The following is a 20,966-nucleotide window of genomic DNA, read 5'->3' on the forward strand; positions in this document are numbered from 1 at the left end:
ATTTTTGGGACAGAGAGAGACAGAGCATGAACGGGGGAGGGGCAGAGAGAGAGGGAGACACAGAATCGGAAACAGGCTCCAGGCTCTGAGCCATCAGCCCAGAGCCTGACGCGGGGCTTGAACTCCCGGACCGCGAGATCGTGACCTGGCTGAAGTCGGACGCTTAACCGACTGCGCCACCCAGGCGCCCCTGGGGAGCTTTCTTAAGATGGTAGGGAGCCCAGAACCATCAGGGAAAAATTGACAGGTACATTTAGATTAAAAATGAAAAAAAAAAATTCGTGTGCATAAGACACTTATAAACAAAGTTAAAGGGAAATAGCAAAGTGGCAAACCTACTGGCAGATATTATCTGTCACACTTATAAAAGGTAGAAGGTTTTAAATAATTATTTAGTAACAAAAAAGAAGGTAAAACTCAGAAATTTGGGGCATACTACAGAAGAATCGTTAGGCAACAAATATATGACTACTTTGGCAGCATCTCTTACATATTTAAGTATACAACACTCTTGGATCCGGAAATTCCAATTCTGTGTCTTTATCCCACAAAAATGATAGCATTTATTATTTTAGTCATGTGTGTGTTTGCGCATATGTATTTGTATATTTGGTTAACCTTAGGAAGTTGGGAAGGATACACTTCAAATTGTTAATGTAACTGTTACGGTGGTTCTTTTGGAGGATAAAGTTGGATGGTTGTAATTTTAATGACATCTGCATATAGCTGTTAGTATAACAGCTCATACAAGTAAATGAAACTAGTAGTATTAAAAATAATTTGTTTTAAGTTATTTTCTTTTAGATTGTGATCATTTAACTGTACCCATTTGGGATGTAGAAAAGTATTTGCTATGCCAGATATTATGATTATTATGAGCTAATTAAGCTGTTTATTTTATATACTCTTTGTAAAGAGCATTTTTACAGCAGTATCAAAATGGCTTCTTCCTATGCAAAAAGAAATTAGCTCTGGTCCTTAGAAGAATATTTGTAGTAGAAAATTTGGAATTTTGAAGAATATTTTAAATATATATTTTTTAAGTTTAGGATTTTATGTACATGTGTGACACTTGGAATGTGGTAAACTGCCATTTGGGCAGATGTTGTGTCTTGCTTAATTTACGTTTTTGGTTCTTAGCGTAGTAAGCAGTACCATTAGTTGATTATTTCTTTTGATTTGACTAATTCTTATCTCTTGTAGCATTTAGACATTTGCTGCATGAAGCTGTGTAGTCTTATTTAGTCTTATTCCTCACAGTTTCTAAAATGATATGAAATCTTCCTAATTTAGATTCAAAGCAAATATTTAAGTAATTTAGGCAGTTCAGTTATTGAAAAGTTTATTCATAAATTTCTTATATAAATACATTATATTTATATTGGTTCAATTGATTTTCCTGTTAAATAATATGGACAGTATTTCTTTCCTTACTTAATGAAGGAGTGTTATTTCAGACCACTTGAATATCCTTTAGTTCAGATCTGAGCAAACTACAACCCACGAGCCAAATCTGGCATGCTGCCTGTTTTTGTCAATAAAGTTTTACTGGAATACAGCCATGCTCATCCATGTGTGTTTTGTCTGTGGCTGATTTGCATTCTAAAGGCAGAGGCTGGTAGTTGTGACAGACACTATATGGCCAATGGAACTTATAATATTTATGTCTGGCTTTTTGTAGAAAAATTTGCTAAACCGTGCTTTAGAACGTTAGAATAGTCACTGTGGGTTGCGTCACAAAACCTCTCTTCGGGCTCTCAAGGGAACCTTTGGGTCAATTCTGTCTTTTTTTGTTTTTTCTTTTAATTGTCAGAAAATAATTTATTAAAATGTATCAATCACATGGTGAGTACAATTTTGTAGTAGCATATACACACATTCACAGATTTGTTACAAAGAAAACTGAACAGGTGTTGAAGTGAAGACACTTTAGTTGTGGAAATGGAGAGCAAAATACTTTATTTTTTAAATCCCAGAGACTGAAATGCTTAAAGATATGTGTGCATTAAAAAAAAAAACAAAAAAAAAACGTGTTATCACCTTGAAGAGTGTGCCTAAACCTGCCTATTTCTAGAAAGAGTGATTTGAAGCTGAGAATAACTGCATGAATGGAACATTGACTAATACACTTAGAGGGGGACTGCTGAAGAAAGGTGACATTTTTGCTTCATATGTCTTCCAGTGGGAACAATGGATTCCTAACTTCCTAACTAATGTCATCATGAACATAAAATTGTTATGCCACACTGACTGAAAAATCATTACCTCATAGTCTATGTTCACTACATTTGCAGTTATGTTCCCATATCATTATTCTTTTTTTTTTTTTTAATTTTTTTAATTTACATCCAACTTAGTTAGCTTATAGTGCAGCAATGATTTCAGGAATAGATTCCTTAATGCCCCTTACCCATTTAGCCCATCCCCCCTTCCACAACCCTCCAGTAACCCTCTGTGTGTTCTCCATATTTAAGAGTCTCTTATGTTTTGTCCCCCTCCCTGTTTTTATATTATTTTTGCTTCCCTTTCCTTATGTTCATCTGTTTTGTCTCTTAAAGTCCTCATATGAGTGAAGTCATATGATACTGGTCTTTCTCTGACTAATTTCCCTTAGCATAATACCCTCTAGTTCCATCCACATAGTTGCAAATGGCAAGATTTCATTCTTTTTGATTGCCAAGTAATACTCCGTTGTATATATATACCACATCTTCTTTATCCATTCATCCATCAATGGGCATTTGGGGTCTTTCCATACTTTGGCTATTGTTGATAGTGCTGCTGTAAACATTGGGGTGCATGTGCCCTTTCAAAGCAGCATCCCTGTATCTCTTGGATAAATACCTAGTAGTGCAATTTCTGGGTTGTATGGTAGTTCTATTTTTAATTTTTTGAGGAACCTCCATACTGTTTTTCCAGAGTGGCTGCACCAGCTTGCATTCCCACCAGCAGTGCAAAAGGGATCCTCTTTCTCCGCATCCTCGCCAACATCTGTTATTGCTTGAGTTGTTAATGTTAGCCATTCTGACAGGTGTAAGATGGTATCTCATTGTGGTTTTGATTTGTATTTTCCTGATCGTGAGTGATGTTGAGCATGTTTTCATGTGTCGGTTGGCCATCTGGATGTCTTCTTTGGAGAAGTGTCTATTCATGTCTTTTGCCCATTTCTTCACTGGATTGTTTTTTGGGTGCTGAGTTTGATAAGTTCTTTATAGATTTTAGATACTAACCCTTTATCTGATATGTCGTTTGCAAATACCTTCTCCCATTTTGTCGGTTGCCTTTTAGTTTGGTGATTGTTGCCAATTCTGTTTATGTTCACAATTCATTTAGTCAAACATTTACCAAGCACCAGTTTTATGCTAGGCACATTTCTAGGTGCTGGAGACACAAGGAGGGAACAGTGAACAAAGCACATAAAGTTCCTGCCCTCATGAAGTTGCCATTTGAGTGTAGGGGAGACAGATAATTAAGCATGAAGATTGTCCTCTTAAAAAGGGCAGATTTTTTATTTTTTCCGATTAGAGGGCTCATGGATTTATTAACAAAATATGATACCGACTTAGGTTTGCCAAATATGTTGCACCTTGGGTAAGTATTATATGGGATACAGTGTCCATTGTTATTGAGACTTATTTTCTATATTGGTGAAGTTTGTAGAGGTCACTCTCCCTTTTGGGTAATTTTGGGTTCTTAATCTGTTATTAAGTTTAATTTCTCACTGTGGATGTTAGGGGCTCAATAATTATATGTAAAATTCATTGGCTGACTATATGTTAAATTTTCTGTTAGGAAATTCAATGCTAAAATAAAAAATAAATATTTAACACATCTCAAGTACTGTGATACATAGTTTATATATCAAACCTCATTTACTCGTAGTAACTCTATGAGTTATTATTATAATTCCCTTTTTTGGGGTGATAAAACCAGCGTTCAGAGAGGCAAGGTGAAGCAGTTCAAGGATAGCACCTGTTCATATTAGCATCTTGGCCTGACTGTCTCCAGGGCTGGAGCTCCTGGCCAAAGTGCTGCTTAATACTTTTTTGAGGTTTGCAAATAAGTGTTTTCAAGTTGGCATTAATATAAATGGACTTTCACTTTTAATTGCCCTTTTATCCTCTTTCTTTCTTTCTTTCTTTCTTTCTTTCTTTCTTTCTTTCTGATTGACATTTGAAGATAAAAGATAATTTTTTCTTTTTCCTTCTGTATATATTTAAGGTAATATAATCCAGGGAAGTGGAAAAGAAGGAATCTGCAGAAAGCGATTAAATTCATCAGGAAGTTCAAAAAGTACATCAGCAGAGCAAGACACAGGGAAAAAGTGCAAAAATGCTGATCAGGAAGAGTCTATCATTTCATCCAAGGTGATTTTTTAAAAAATTTATTATTTGGGGGCGCCTTGCTGTCTCATTTGGTAGAATGTGTGACTCTTTTAAAAAAATTTTTTAAAACATTTGTTTATTTTTTGAGAGACAGAGACAGAGGGTGAACGGGGGAGGGGCAGAGAGATGGGGAGTCATAGTCCAAAGCAGGCTCCAGGCTCTGAGCTGTCAGCACAGATCGTGACCTAGGGCTCGAAGTCATGAACCGAGATCATGACCTGAGCCGAAGTCGGATGCTTAACTGACTGAGCCACCCAGGTGCCCCTAGAGTGTGTGACTCTTGATCATGGCGTTGTAGGTTTGAGCCCCAATATGGGTGTAGAAATTACTTAAAAATAAAATCTTTAAAAGAATTTATTATTTGATCATTTGTTTTCTTTATCAAGTGTTCTAGGTAAGAATTAATTATATGTTGTACGCAGCAAGGAAAAACCCAAACTGCTATTTATTACTCAGTTTATGAAGATAAAAACTAGCCCAGATTTTTTTTGGCTTACAAAAACTAAATTTGTACTTGTTTTGTAGAAAACATATCTATTTAATTTAGAAATTTTCTGACTGGAAAGAAAGTGGAGACCACTAGACTCTGGTTGTAATTGGCACCTCCATTCTGAAAACCCAGTTTCTTCTATTTCATTGGTCATCCTCAGACTGCATATGTAGCCACTTTTTTCTTGATACCTGTGAAGAACAACTGATAGGCTAGTTCTTAATAGTCTGTTGCAGGATTATTTCTGGGCTAATTTACAATATTTAGAAACCTTCTCTTTCCTCTTTCAGTTTTTGCTAACTCATTATAATGGTTTGGCTGACTTAAGCATTCTTTAACACTGGGTACTTAATGAAAATGGGACCTATTATTGGATGCATTTAAAATGAGAGAATTAGAGAGAGAAAGCATGAGTGAGCGAGCAAGGCAGAAAGTTCAGGTATTTTTCCTCTTCAGAAAAGGGTGGCTTTAGGTAACAGTTCTCGTGATCTGTAGTTCTGTGGCTAAGCCCTGTGGGTGTCCATCTTTTTAGTCTTAGCAGGAGCCAAAGGAGTAGGATTGGTTTTAGAATAGTGTATGCTGGGATGATTGAAATGCAATCAGGTCTTCCAGAGGGTCAGGCCTTTTATAGTACTCACCTCACTCCTGCCTCCTCTCCCATTAGAAAAGATCTGGCTTCTCACTGGATCCTTTCTTCCAGCTAGGGAAGTGAGGTCTAATCCCCATGGGCTCAACTCCTTTGCTTACTTATGGAGTGAGGTTTAATAAATGAAAACAAAATGTTTTCTAACTCACATGTATTGACCATAAAAAGCTATTAAGATAAAACTTGTTTACTTTGAGCCCTAATATGCTCTATTCTCTGAACATATTAATGTGACTGCCTTTTGTTTCCAAGAAGAAAAATTACTTTTTTCAGAAGAAAATTTGTAGTATACATATTTTGCTATGTTTATCCCAACCCATTACCCAAACTTGGTAATTACAAGTAAAACTTAAGAACACTTTCTTAATTGATAGATTGCAGAGAGTAGCGAGCAGTAAACAGATCCGAGATATTTGAGGTTTTTGTGAGATTTTGAAGACACACAAATTAGACTGTCTGCGAGTTTTGTGACTCTAATAATGTCTGGTCCTGAAGATAATTGCTCTGAAATTGTCCATATTTCTCATTAGTTCTTACATCTTCCTGCAGCTCCTTACGGGTTATATAATTGTCCATTTTGGGAGTGAACATGAGGGTGCTTGAATCTAACTTTAAAGAAATAATCTACCTAATTCACATAATCTAATTAGGGCTCTGTTATAAACAGAAGGAAGCCTACCTGAAACAACTTAAGCAGGTGGTATTATAAGGCGTGTTAACTGTTGCTGGGGAGCCAGGTCCCAGGAATGCCGGAGCGTTACTTCTCCTTCCTTAGGGTTTCTGAGGGAGATTCATCTCCCCTAGTACAGGAGGAATAAGCCTCAATTTTCCATAACCTTTTCATAACACTTTACGCAGGGCTCTCTGGTAAAGTGGGGCCAGAAAAAGTGACTTAGACTAAAAAGCCAAGCAGAGCCTTTCCAAACTCCATGCTCTGTCCCTGTCCAGTTTCAGTTTTAACACTGGTTGGCAGCTGATCCTGAGGGGTTTCTATAGCATGGAGCAGGGGAGGGAAAAAGTTAAAAGTGAGAGAAAACAAGAGGCTGGGCCCACTTAGTTAGTCTAATGGCAGGAGATTACCAGTTACAAGAGACTAAGAACGGTTTGGCCAGGACTATAGAGTAGACGTAGGTCAATTTACTTAGAAAGAATCACATTCTCTTGGGGAGAATTGGTGAGAAAGGAAGTGGAAAGAAGGGGTAGAAATCACCTTCACCCTCTTGGGCCCTATTCCTGAGATTCTGATTCAGTTGATCTGCAGGGCCTGTGCAACAGTATTATTGTAAATAAACTCCCACAATTTTAATGGCACTGAAAGGTGAGAGCTACTGATGTACCATCATTCAACACCTTAGAGGAAACTGTGGACCAAGGTCATATTGCTAGAGATCTCGGGACTCAAATGTAAGTCTTTCCATTTGGGGTATAATGGATATCTCTACCACACAAATTAGACTGTCTACAGGCTTTGTGACTCAATGTCTGGTCATGAAGATAATTGCTCTGAAATTGTCCATATTTCTCATTAATTCTCTTACATCTTTCTGCAGCTCCTTACGGGTTATGTAATTGTCCAATTTGGGAGTGAACATGAGGGTGCTTGAATCTACTAACGTTAAAGAAATAATCTACATGATTTACATAACCTAATTAGGGCTGTGTTACAAAAAACAGAAGGAAGCCTAACTGAAACAACTTAAGCAAATAGTATTATAAAGCGAGTTAATTGTCTGTTCCTGGTAAGCAAGCTACCCTAATATTTAGTGACTTAACAGTGTTTTATTATTTCTGATAATCCTGTGGGTTGGCTGGGCTCAACTAGGCAATTCTTTTGTGACACCTTTTTGGTGTTGAGCTGGGCTGCTTTCAGCTGGGAACTTAGCAGCGGCTGGAACATCCAAAATGGCTCTACTTGCATGAATAGTGCTTCCACAATGGTTGACTGAATGACTGGCTGCTGGCTGGGCCTCCCTTTCTCCACTTAATGATTAAGTAATCTAGGCTGAGCATCTTTACCTGACGGCTGGTTTCCAAGGGAGTGAAAGTAGAAGCATCCTTCTCTTAAGGCCTACATTTGGAACTGGTGCAGTGTCATTTCTGCTGCATTATTTTGGTCAGAGCAAGTTACCACCAGCCTAGATTCAAGGGGAGGGGATAAGGACTCCTCTGCTTAATGGATAAAAGGATGGAAGGAATTGTTGGCAGTCATCTTTGATGACTGTCACACAAAGATGAGGAATAACTCAGTTTCCAGAATGGAAAGGAAAATACCAAGAACTATGGATCATAAAGACCAGCTGGGACAAGGGGCTTGATCACAATCATGTTGGTCTGTGGTTTTCCCATCTTTACCTCTTGAATCGTTCTTCACTGTTGTCAGCAGGCTTGTTTCACCTGGAGTACGACATGGTCACTGGTAGCTCCAGGCTCGTGTCGTCTAGTTGTTCAGCTGAAGAGGAAAAATGAGAGTTTCTCTGTGGTTTCTTCTGTGTTAAGTTCTAGGGACTTGGATCATGAAATCTCCACTTGGGCCCTTCATAGTGGTTGGGGAGATGAAGTAGTTTAATTACCCCTTTCTGAGTCATATATGCACTCATTATCAGACAGATGGAGGAAAGGGGGTTGAGAAAGAAATAAATACTAGGCATTGTATTTTTTTTGCCGGGGGGGGGGGGTGGTTACTATAGTTAGATCTGGATAAATTCAGAGAGGAGGAAAACTGATAGTTTTTAAGTTGGTGGAGATCAGCCTAACAAATGAGATTTAGAACAGTTGGGAACACTTGGGTTATACCATAAGGTGAAAGAGCAGATGTGAGGAAGAAAGGGCTTTCAGAATTTCAGTGTATCTAGAGGGGATTCTCTTGTTTTGACTTGGCCTCTATTGAGCAGTCAGGTGTCAAGGTGGTCAATTAGGACAAAGAGCCGAACTGAAAGTGACTCAAGCCTTTCTTCACTTAGTGCGACTATGCAAGCAAAGGGGGAAATGAGTTGTCAGCTTCCCAGTGTTCCATTTTGTCCCAAGGAATGGCACTTGGCAAGGGTCAGGTAGAAGAAGGTATGGAGAATCTTCTAACTGCTGAGGAGCCCTGAATCAGAGGCTTCTGCCTCTTTCTAGACCAGCAGGAAGAAGAGGAAGAGCTAGGAGTGGAAAGGTACAGAGTCAAAGTAGAGAAAAGTGCCTGTGCCTCAGCCAAGGCCCCCCATAGGGAGATCTCAGTGGAGATCCCAGAGAAGGGCCTTAGCCAATCACCCCCTTCCCGCACACACCTCTCCAAAGAGACCTCTGGATGGAGGCACCTGGGCAAGGAATGTCCCATAAGTGTGGCTGGTCCAGCACGGCTTGAGTCCTTGCTTACAGCTCCTTCCAGGAAACTGTAGCATACTGGCTGTGTACCATGTCTGATGTGGGGAGGGCAGCTTCCCCCATGAGGCCTGCCAGTCAAAGCCTTGTGATTGTCTAAACTTGCACTTGAAAGATCACATATAGAGTTTTGGCCTAGAGCCAGACTCCTCAGTCTGCACCTTGCTCTACTGACTGCTGTTTCACATGAGTTCCAGAAAGACCAAGAGGTCTGAGTGTACTCCACCCAACTGCTGTCTATTCCTTTTAATCTGAGTTAGGGCTCCCACATTGAATCCCATCTCCTTTCTGTTTGATAGGCTTGACTAGACATCGTAGAATGTGGCATATTAAGCTAACAATTTACGATAATGTAATCTTACCTCCATTTCCACCCTCCCCAACCATATTTGTCTGACCCAAATCTAACTTTCACATTTAAATCTTTGAGTACTTCTAGTAATATGCCCTTATTTGAGCCTTGGGACTGATAGTAATAGGTGATACAGCAGGTGGAATGATATTGACCTCTCGGTCTAGCTACAGGGGTCACAATTTCCTAAGTCACAGTGGGAGTCTTCGCCAGTTAACCCTGAGCATCCCAGAAGTCCATTCAGGTGGTAAGATATTAAAGAGATATAAAGAGAACAAAAATACCCAATTTAGAGCATCCTGAAGATAAAGGCTATTCTGCCCTATCAGGATGCTTTAGTGATTTATTTGGCAAAACCAACAATTTGGCAAGTGTTTATCTCAGAAAGTGTGAATCTGAACAACTGGTCATAGAGTGTAATGTAGGCTTATTGGTAGTTTGGATGTATCATTTTTCCTGCCAACTTGAAGACTGCAGTCAGGGTTATTCAGAAAGAATTTTTTAAAAAGTCATCCAGAATATCGAAAGGTCCAAGTATTCAATAAAGTCTTTAAGGCATTACCAAAAATAGGTTGTTTATTCTTGAAAGCTGGTTGGGGGGGTGGGGTGGTATTTTGAAACTATCTTCATTTGTCTTGAGCACATTAGATACCTTGGCTTGGCTGCTTATATTGTAGTTTGTTTGGGGGGAAGTGTATGTTTGGGGGGAGGAGAAAGATGCTTATTTAATCTCTTTGAAGGAGATTTTGTATTAGGTGTTGAAAGATGGCTGGCATGCTAGCAAGTGGGCATGACAGCAAGAAGTGTCAGTGAATGGCACAGTGTGAGCAGAGGCACGGAGGGAGGGAAGCGTGTGCGGCCCGTTAGTGTACATTTACACTGGAGTGTCACCTGCATGCTTGCATGGACGTGTGTGTGGATGTGGGTGGGCGGGATAAGGGGAGGAAGCCACTGCAGTAGACTGGGGAACAAATCAGGATGGCGCTTGACACCAGACTGAATAGAAATCAGGACTGTATTGTATGGCCTCAGAGACTTTGAGAAGGAGAGTAAGATGGTCAGGAAGATGGCTATAGCAACGGTATGTAAGATGGAGGTGGGAACCTCCTAAGAATCTGCCATGGGAGGCCATAGGGAATGAAGGCCTGAGCTAGAATGGTGGCATTGGGACCAGAAAGAAGTGAGGGACAGGAGACACATTTTGGAGAGAGAACTAACAGAACCAGATAACTTAACAGCATATTGAGGAGAAGGTATTGAAAATGTTCTCAACACAACAGAGGAGTAGGTTTGACAGTTGGGGGAGGGAAGGGAGTAGCTGCTTGCAGTGAGGCAGTGGTAGCATATCTCTGAAAGCTGTCTAATAGACTGAAATGAAAGTCTGTCTCACGGAGGAGGTAAAAATCAGCACTAAGGAGAGAGTTCTGTTATATCTGTGTTATTTGGAAGCAGACTTGGAAACAGTGCATTTAGAGTATAGGAATATATGGAGGTGGAGGCTTTGGCAGTGAGAGCCATTTCTGGTTTCACTGCCTGTTCTGTATGTATATGCAGCTTCCCCTGTGCTGACGTGAGTATGCTGGCTGTTAGGTATTTCATTTCTCTGTATACAGATGCCTGCTGTGGAGTCTTACTCCTATTTCTTTATGAAAATAGCAGGGGAGATGAAGAATATAACTCTTATTGTGCAGCCATCTCTTAAGTAAGGCTATATTCCCCAGAGCTCCTTGATACTGGTTTAGTACATCAAAGAATCCTATATCCTTTGCTTCTGACTGGCTATATAATGCCATTTATGGCATGGCTCTGATGAGCCCCACGGAAACATCTTTTTATTCATTCATTTAATCAGTAAGCATTCATTAAACAAATAGTGGTAATATAATGGCATTGATAATGCCATTGATAAAAACAACTTACACACACACATACACACAAGCGTTTATTGAGCCCTAATTATGGGCTAGACCCACCATTAAGATATACCTATTTCATTTAATTTTTAGAAAATCCTGGAAAATTGATTGATAATATCCCCAGTATACAGATCAAGAGACCTGAAACTCTGAGAGTTTATTTTACTGTGTTTTTTTAATGTTTTTATTTATTTTTGAGAGAGACTGAGTGTGAGCAGGGGAGGGGCAGAGAGAGACGGAGACACAGAGTCCAAAGCAGGCTCCAGGTTCTGAGCTGTCAGCGCAGAGCCCAACATGGGGCTCGAACTCGTGAACTGCGAGATCATGACCTGAGCTGAAGTTGGACACTCAACTGACTGAGCCACTCACGTGCTCCAAGACTCTGAGAATTTAAATCAACTTGTTCATATTCAAAAGTTAAGAAATGGCTAAACTGATAATCAAAATATGATTTTTTACTTCAAAGACCTTTCTAATAATCATTACACCAGCAGTCTTTCTGTTATATGCAAGGAATGTAGGGTAAAAAGTGAGTAAGATAGCTGATAAGTAGTTCATAGTCTTGTGGGGGACATACTTCAAAATCATGAAATAACGTGACACCACATTGATTTTTCTGGGGGCCTTGTGGACTGCCTAAGCCAACTTCTAGGGAAGGGATCCTCGCATAAGTGATCTGAGTTGAATCTTAACAGAAGAGGAGTAGGCATGAACCAGGTGCAGAAGAGGTAGAGGTAGGACTCCATCCAAGTACATGGGTAGCAGGTACAGGAGGAAAGAGGGTACAAATAGTATGCTGGGAACTGTTGTTCTTAGAATTCTCAGTGTAAAGCTGGGCAACAATGTGAGATGAGGTTGGAGCTGGCAGTGGGGACCAGTTGCAGAGGGAGGACCTTGAAATGTTTTTGGCCACGAAGATAATCCTGGCAGCTCTTTAGAGGAGAGATGGAAAGAGAACAAAATAAAAGACAGGGGGATGAGGGAGGAGATCAGGACATCTCAGTCAAGAAATTAAGAGAATGTGACCGAGGTTAGTAGCATTAAGGATGACACAAAGCCGTTGGGTTAGAGAAATCTTTAAGAAACAAAACTGCAGGACTTGTTGCTTGGATCTGGGCAGAGTGAGGGAAAGGAGTGAAAGACATACTTCCAAGTTTCTGGCTAGAATAGATGGAGAAGTCTTGTTGGCAGAATCTTGGGTACAGAATTCAGGGAAGGATTTCAGTTTTGACATTTTGAGTTCAAAGTATGTAGGATATTGAGGGAGCAATGTCTAGCTAGTGGTTGAGTATAAGTTTGAAGTTCAAGAATGAATGTGGGACTGGAGATTGGGACTTTTTTTTTTTTTTTTGAGACAGAGAGAGAATGAGCGGGGGGGGGGGGGGGGGAGGGTGGAGAGAGAAAGAGAAAGAGAGAATCCCAAGCAGGCTCTGCACTGTCAGCACAGAGCCCAATGTAGCACTCAAACTCATGAAGTGTGAGATCATAACCTGAGGTGAAATAAAGAGTTAGATGCTTAACCGATTGAGCCATCCAGGTGCCGCTGGAGGCTGGGATTTTTGAATCCTTAGTATGTGGGTGCTAATAAGACTAATGCAGGACTTTTAAGGCAACTTAATACAGACATTCTTTCCAAGGGTAGCAAATTACCTCAATGAACTTGAATTGGTAAGAAGTTCTTTATCCTGTCTCTTCTGGTACATTAGAACTTCAGATGGTTTAGGGGCAAGGGAGGGCATGCTGGATTAACAAGACTATTTTAATAGCCTTAATAGTACATTCCAGCCACCTCCCAGTCCAAGATCACCTTACACTAACTCCATGCTCCTTGATCCCTGAGGCCTCTAGCATATATTTTTATAGCAAAGGGAACCTGGGTTCTCTATCATGAATCTTCAGCCTCCCACATTTCATTCTTCATATTTTTATCAAATCTAAGAAATAAGCAGTGTGGGTTCTTATAACACATGGACCTCTCTGCCTTTCTTCTGCTTCTTCCAAGTACAGAGTACCTTCCATCTTTCCTATCTCCTCCCCCGCCAGTTCAGTGACTCTGGCTCCTGAGCTCTGTAACTGGCACAGGTTGAATTTGTGTCTCAGCAAACTTACAAATTACTGCATGTAATGGATTTGGGGGATCATTTATAAATAATTGAAATCATGAATGTTAAATTCTTGAATGCCAAAAGTCTACTGAGTATCAATATTTCATGAAGTTCCATAAAGAACATTATGAATTCCAGCTTTTGTGCCTCTTCAAATATATTTGAGAACACCTGATCCATAGTATTGATATCTGTGTCTTTATCACTCCTTTTTCTTTTAGAATAAATAATCATGTTAAACTTATTCTTTGTGAAGATTTATTTTAAGAAACAGTAGGGACAGTTGACATAATGTTAAACATTTCATATCTTATATTTCATTTTCTTTGGTTTGTTTTTTATTTTTTAAATGGCAAAAAATACATGCTATTGTCAAAAAATAGAATGTCAGAGCATGTGGAGTATAAAATGAAAATCTTGATTTGCCTTATCCTTCAGTCCCATTGGCCTTACTAATATTTTGGTTTGTATCCTTCTAAACCTTTTATTTTGATTTGTACACGTAAGTATACACATAGGTATATAAGGTTTTTTTTTAAAGCTAAATGGAATCATAATATATATATATATATATATATATATATATATATGTGTGTGTGTGTGTGTGTACATATATTTAATTTTTAATTTAAAAATCCTTAGATACATATATAGAGAGATCTATTCATTTTCCACCTCTGCACGGTGTTTCATGGTAAAAATGGATTCTAATTTATTTAACTACTTCCCCAGTTGTGTCCTTTTTTTTCCCTATCATGACTGACAGGATGTTGAGTGGGATTTTTTCCCCTCTATCATCTGAGAACTGCTGCTGAGGCCCACAGCTGGGGACAAAAGTACTAAATGTAGGTATCTCATGTTTGAAAGGAGCCCCCAGCAGTGGTAACCAGGCCTTTCCTTGTGAAGCTTATTGAAAGATTTGAGAAGTGTTCACTACCCAACCCCCAGGCTTTATACAAACAGAACTGAGAGGCCAGAAAATTTTAAGATTTAGGGAGTGCTGTGTTTGTAGGGAGACGTTATGTTCTCTCTTTTGAAAACCCAAAGTGTAAGAGAATTCATTGTGGAATTTAGAGATGCCAACAGGGAATAAGAGACTGGCATTTTATTGAACATCTGCTAACCTGCCCTGCTTCTACTTAAACGGGGAGAAAGAAAATTGGTGAGTTGACCCAGTGGGGAACTGCCAAGTGGGGAGGTGGGGCAGGATTGCCCCATTCCCACCCCAGAGTTCTAGTCCCTGGCATTTGTCAGTTGGTCCTGTACTGGAGGGAGAGGAGATTGGGTTGTAACTGAGCAGCTTGGGAGAAAAGAGTGTGTGTTATAGACAGGTGTGGCATGAATGCCACCAGCTGAGGGTCAGCTCCAAGAGGTTCCCAAACAATTGCCTTTCCCATGGGTTATTTATTATTATACAAGAAACATAAGAACTAGGTTCCTTTTGCAAGGTCTTTAGTCAGTTTGGATTGCATTTTAAAGTTACATACTATGTTTCTTAAAAAAGAAAAGACTATCAAAACATTTAAGTAATTAGTCCCAAAAAAAGTCATGCTAATTAGTATCTTCGCAGGAGATTTGAGCCATTGGCTATTAAGTAATATTAAAACCAGCTTTCTCCAGATGGCAGGCCAGCATACATGAGTCCTTAGTTATAAATTGGTGTGAACCTTCATATATACCTGTTATGTTGTCATCACATCGTAGAAGTGGTTACCAGCAAGACCGAAGTTTATCTGACAATGTTTCCACTCCACAGGATGCATAAGTAATTAAAAAGTTGTTTTTAATAGGCTATGACTAGGTTTAATGTTCCTGGTGGTAAGTACAGATTAAAAAGGTTCTGCAGTGCTAATGAGAATATTTACTTGGTTCAAAACACCCTTTGGTTAAACTGAAACTTTTGTTCAGACCGCTTCAAGGGAGTCATATTTATTTTCTGAGTCTTTCATGACACACCTTCATACCAATTTTTCTGTGAGGGAGGAGCAGTTTTATTTTAGCTAAAGGAAAAAAGTCATGATTATATTTAGAGGGCAGAAATAAAGTATTGCAATAACTTAGAAATTATAAAGACAGTTCAAGTTAAGAGCATGACACATTATTGAATGGGGAATTTAAAAGACTAGTAGTTTTGGGGGGAAAGATTATATTCAATTGGAAGCAAAGTTGTATTCTCTTATGTTTCATTTGTATTTTTCTGGTTATTTTTCAGTGAATGTTTGACATAATTGTAAAGGTTTGATACAGCTGTATATTCCTTTTCTAATAACTGTAGATTGTTTTAAAGCTACCAAATTAGAGACATGGAAAACAGCATTTTAAATAATTTTAAAATGTGAATCTTGAAGTTTAAAAAATATAATATTGAATGAATCTTGCAATTTCATGCCTTTTATTAAGTTTACATATTTCTTTTAAAGTACGTTTCATTTATTTCTAGTATCTTCTTTCTGATTTACCTTGTAGGAAATGCCGCAGTCATCTTCTGCAATCATATTAAATAATGCAGAAGTAAATAATAAGAAGGCTAATACACAGAGAAGTGAAATCCCAATAGAGGAACGTGGTAAGGTTCCTGAACATAAGATTATTATGAAAGGAACACGAGATAAAGAAGGCAAGATGATGGACTGTTCTGAGGGTTACTTGACTGCCCAGGACAAGTCCTTCCACGAGGAGTCTCAAGGATCTCCTCCCGAGTCCAGTTCTGATCTCTCCAATCCTGAAACTTTGCATGCAAAGGCAACTGATTCAGTTCCACAAGGTTCTGAAGAAAACAAGATCAAGAGGACATCCTGTATGTATGGGACAAACTGCTACAGGTAAAATGAAATTACAGGTAGCACGAAATTCTGTTGTTTCCATAGCATGTAGCTATGTGGTACATGTGTGTTAAAAGCCTAATAAAATACATTGGCCTAAAGGTTAGGAGCTTTATCATGTTTCTGCTGGTTTGCACTGTCTCAGTATTCATTCCTGCAAATCCTGCTAGAGACTTTCAAGATACTGTGAGGGAATTAAATGTTTCATATGTAGACATGCTGATTAATGCAAGGACATGAACTAGGCAGTCCAGACTTGAGAATTTAATCACCCAGACCTAAACACTTGCTTATGCAATGTCTTATTTAGATATTAGAAAGATGACTTCATAAACAGTTGTAGCATATAATGTAACTATCAAGAGAATTGTAAGTTGTGTTTAAGGCATTCTGCTGGTGCTTTTTTCTTTATATTTTTCTACTTGTGTTTGTGAATCACCATGATACTTTGTTTTGGGACCAGGAGAGCTCTGTACCGAGTAGATGTCATGAGTTTTGTTTTTAACAATGTAGCTCATTGATTCAATTTCTGGAATAATTAGATGTGTATTGCTTGGTTTCCTGCCATATCTTACAAATTATTTTTTGTAGTATATCTAGAACTCTAGTATACCCTATTAATTATTTTTTCTGTATATTTGCCACCCTCCTAGGAAGAATCCTGTCCATTTTCAACACTTCAGTCACCCTGGAGATAGTGATTATGGAGGCATACAAGTCACGTGTCAAGATGAGGCTGATGAGCGGCCTGAATGTCCCTATGGAGCATCTTGCTATAGGTATGTACACTTGAAATGTTAGCTGTATTCCTTTTCTCCTTCATCTCTGTTGTATGTTCAGAAGCAATTGCAGGCAACTTCTCACTTCAAGCCTTTTACTCTTTAAACGTCCATAGATAGCAGCTTTTCATTTTGTTCAAAAGTAGGATTATAATGTTTCTTTTAGATAAAAAAAATTGTTAAAGTTATTAACCTTGTAAGTGCCTGAATTTGTTCCTCATTTCTAACTTTCCAAAATGCAAATCAGGTAATTGAAAAGCTGTCGATGCTACCCCATTGTACACTCTATCCAGACTCCTTAGTGTGACATAAATCAATTCAGGATGTTATCTCTGCCTTCCTCAACTCCTGCCACTCCACCATTCTTGCCAACACAGGAAACTCGATCCTCATAGAAGAGTGCCTTCTCCTCTTTCCTTTCATAGCATCTTTTGCCTGTCTGTGTCATGCACAGTAGAATTTACCTTATGAGATTGCATTTATTTCTTTACTGGAATGGCATCTCCTCCAGACAATTAAGTTTCTCAACAGCAAGGACTATTTTATCCTTGTGTCTGCAACTTTGTTTAATGAATGAATGAACTAGAAATAAATCAAACTACCAAAGAAAGTAGTAGTGATTCCAATCTTAGAGAGCTTTAATTCCAAACAGCTATTTTTCTTAGATAAATTTGGAACCGTTTACAGAACCTACTGTTCTATTTGAAGTTGTTACTGTTTCTATGATTGTGGTTTTCATTTGGAATGCAGGATAATCCTCTGAGGCTAGAAAGAAAAATCAGAAAGCTTATGCCTTATTATTTGAAAATTGCTTTGTTTCATTCCAGCAGAACATCTTGCAGACCTCTGCATATGCAGGTGACATATTTATGAAGAGGGGCATTGCAGGCATTGATAAAAGTATGATAGTTTAAAATTAATTTTATTGAGATAAGGGTATCTATTTAGAGAGAGAAAATTGGAATCCTAATTCACACCATAGTCAAAAACTGGATTCCAGATGGATCATAGAACTAAAACGTGAAAGAAAAAAACAATAAAGCTTTAAAGATATGTGTAAGAACATTATTTCATAGTCCCAGACTAGGAATTGTTTTCTAGAACAAGATAAAAAAGCAATGACTAAAATGGAAGACATTTAATTATTTGACTACATTAAAATTAAGATTTTTTTTTTTATACATCAGTAGACACTATTAAGTGAAGATAAGCTACAAAATGAGAAAAAAAAATTGCAACCACATAATTGATAGTTGGTGTATATCCAGAGTACAGAAAGAGGACTTAACCAATTGCTACTGTTTTTCTCTTAGTGACATGTACAGGCTTTTTGTCCAAAAGGAAATCCAAATAGTGAATAAACTTATGAAAAAGTACTCAGTATCCTTATTAATTAGGGAAATTTCACACAAGCATGTACACACATGTGCATACATGCACACACAGACACACACACACACACCCTTGAAGTAACTAATTCCTTGCTCCCTTTTATTCATTCAACAGATATTTCCCAAAGAATCATTAAATGCCAAGTACTGATGAAACAATGTTGAGTGAGATTACTTGTAGAAGAAATGTGTGTCTGTCTGTCTGTCTATCTATCTGTCTATCTTTAGAATAAAATACCTTTCACAGCTCATGGTGCCATGGTGATATTCCTTTTCCTTTTTAGGGAACTTTAGGGAATATTTTAGGGAACTTTTGTAATATAGAATTTTATTCATATCCATAAGTGGGGGAAATGTAGAACAAGTTCCAGTGAAGCCATAATTTATTTTCAAGTATTCGCCAATATTGTTGCATCTATACTTCCCTCTCCTCCACCTGCTATCCCTACCCCTAGATTATTTTGAAGTAAATCCTTGATGTTTTATCTTTTCATCCCATTTTATTCATAGGTATCTAGGGTATATCACTAAAAGATAAAGACTTTCTAAAAATATACTACAACACCATTATTAAATAAATATCATTTAGATCCTATCAGGTATCCCAGTTCTCTTATAGTCTGTCTCTCTCTCTCTCTTTTTTTTTTTTTTTCTTTGATTTAGGAGCTAGTTAAGGTCCATATATGGCAAAAGGCAGCCGTGTTTCTTAAGTTATTTAATCAATAGGTTCCTCTTCCTTTTTTTTCCTTGAATGTATTTGTTGAAGAAAGCTAACCATTTTTTTGTAGGAGTGTCTGATTGTCTGGATTTTGCTGACTGCATTACCAAATTGCCATTTATTATGTTTTCCTGTATTTCCTAATAATTGGTATTTAGAGCTAGAGACTTGATCAGATATCAGTTCTAAAAATTGTAAAAGTTGCCTGGTCTTATGAATATCATGTCCCTCTTAGTCTCTAAACTGCTTCTTGCTATAAAGTCTCCTTTGTCTAATACTTACAAATGTTTAGGGGTTGCTCTTGATATACTATTATTATTAATTTATAATTTAGTTTTGTTGTGGTCATACATTTTTTAGAATTTATAATGTATTGAAATTTGGTTTTGGCTCAGCCTACGGTCTGTTTTTGTTGAACATATTATGTGCACTTATATATGCTGTGATTTGGGGGAATAAGGTTCTGTAAGTGTCAATTTGGACAGGTAGTTATAGTGTTGTTCATGTATTTATTATCTTTGCTGATTTTTTTCTGTAGTTGTTCTATCAGTTACTGAGAAAAGGATGTGAGAATCTCCACTGTAATTGTGGGTTTGTCTATTTCTTCTCTTAATTCTGTCAGTTTTAATTAATGTACCACCTGTGGTCTGTCCTCAGTGGAAAAGCCATAAAAATGGGAAACTCACTCAAGCTTCTCCCTTTTTCCATGTATTGACTCCCCTCTGCTTTTGGTAGCTTTCCATTGCCTTAAGATTATGGTTTTGTTTTTTTTTTTTAAGGTTATTTATTTAATTTTGGAGAGAGAGACAGAAAGAGAGAGAGAGCACAAGCAAGTGAGGGAAAGGAAGAGAGAGGGGGGAAAAAGAATTCCAAGCAGGCTCCATGCTGTCAGCGAAGAGCCCGACATGGGGCTCGAACCCATTAACACTGAGATCATGACCTGAACTGAATTAAGAGTCAGACACTTAATTAACCCAAACCACCCAGGCACCCCAAGATTATTGTTTTTATATTTTTAACAGAGTATAATTGTTACCTGCGGGAGGTTTAGTCTGATATGATCTCCTCTGTCATTACCAGAAGTAGAACTTCTATTTTGTGTAATAAAATATAGCCACTCCAGCTTTCATTGCTTAGGTTTGTGTGATGTCATTTGTCATCCTTCTACTTTCAACCTGTGTCCTTATGTTTATTTACTTTTTATTTTATTTTATTTTATTTTTTTTTTCAACGTTTATTTATTTTTGGGACAGAGAGAGACAGAGCATGAACGGGGGAGGGGCAGAGAGAGAGGGAGACACAGAATCAGAAACAGGCTCCAGGCTCTGAGCCATCAGCCCAGAGCCCGACGCGGGGCTCGAACTCACGGACTGCGAGATCGTGACCTGGCTGAAGTCGGATGCTTAACTGACTGCGCCACCCAGGCGCCCCTATTTTATTTTATTTAAAAAAATTTTTTTAATGTTTATTTATTTTTGAGAGACAGAGAGAGACAGAGTATGTGCAGAGAAGGGGCAGAGAGAGAGGGAGACACAGAATCAGAAACAGGCTCCAGGCTCTGAGCTGTCAGCACAGAGCCCAACACGGGGCTTGAACTCACGAACTGTGAGATCATGACCTGAGCCAAAGTCGGACACCTAACCAACTGAGCCACCCAGGTGCCCCCCTCTGTCCTTATATTTAAAGCCTGTCTCTTGCAAATGACGTATAATTGGTTCACCTGTTTTATTTTTAATCCAGTCTGACAGTCTGCTTTTTCAGTGGATTGCTAGTCCAATTACATTGAATACAGTTGCTGTGTGTGTGTGTGTGTGTGTGTGTTTTGAGAGAGAAAGAACACGCAAACAGGGGAGGGGCAAAAGGGGAGTGAGACAGAGACTCAAGCAGGCTCCACACCCAGGGCAGAGCCCAACACATGGCTCAGTTACACAACAGTGAGATCATGACCTGAGCCCAAATCAAGACTCAGACGCTTAACTGACTGAGCCATCCAGGTGCC

The 20,966-nt window shown here is 38.5% G+C and overlaps 1 protein-coding gene across 2 annotated transcripts in view; it reads left to right on the forward strand.

Annotated features, from left to right (window-relative positions):
• APLF (aprataxin and PNKP like factor) overlaps positions 1 to 20,966 on the forward strand; it is an 85,026-nt gene that overhangs the window by 39,500 nt on the left and 24,560 nt on the right. For both annotated transcript variants that reach the window (XM_045446293.1, XM_045446294.1), the window contains exons 6-8: positions 4,222 to 4,367; positions 15,724 to 16,079; positions 16,733 to 16,858. In XM_045446293.1, the coding sequence (XP_045302249.1) occupies positions 4,222 to 4,367; positions 15,724 to 16,079; positions 16,733 to 16,858 (628 nt within the window). The remainder of the gene's footprint in view (positions 1 to 4,221; positions 4,368 to 15,723; positions 16,080 to 16,732; positions 16,859 to 20,966) is intronic.

The sequence above is a fragment of the Leopardus geoffroyi genome, chromosome A3 (assembly GCF_018350155.1).
Source record: "Leopardus geoffroyi isolate Oge1 chromosome A3, O.geoffroyi_Oge1_pat1.0, whole genome shotgun sequence".
Classification (NCBI taxonomy): Eukaryota; Metazoa; Chordata; class Mammalia; order Carnivora; family Felidae; genus Leopardus; species Leopardus geoffroyi.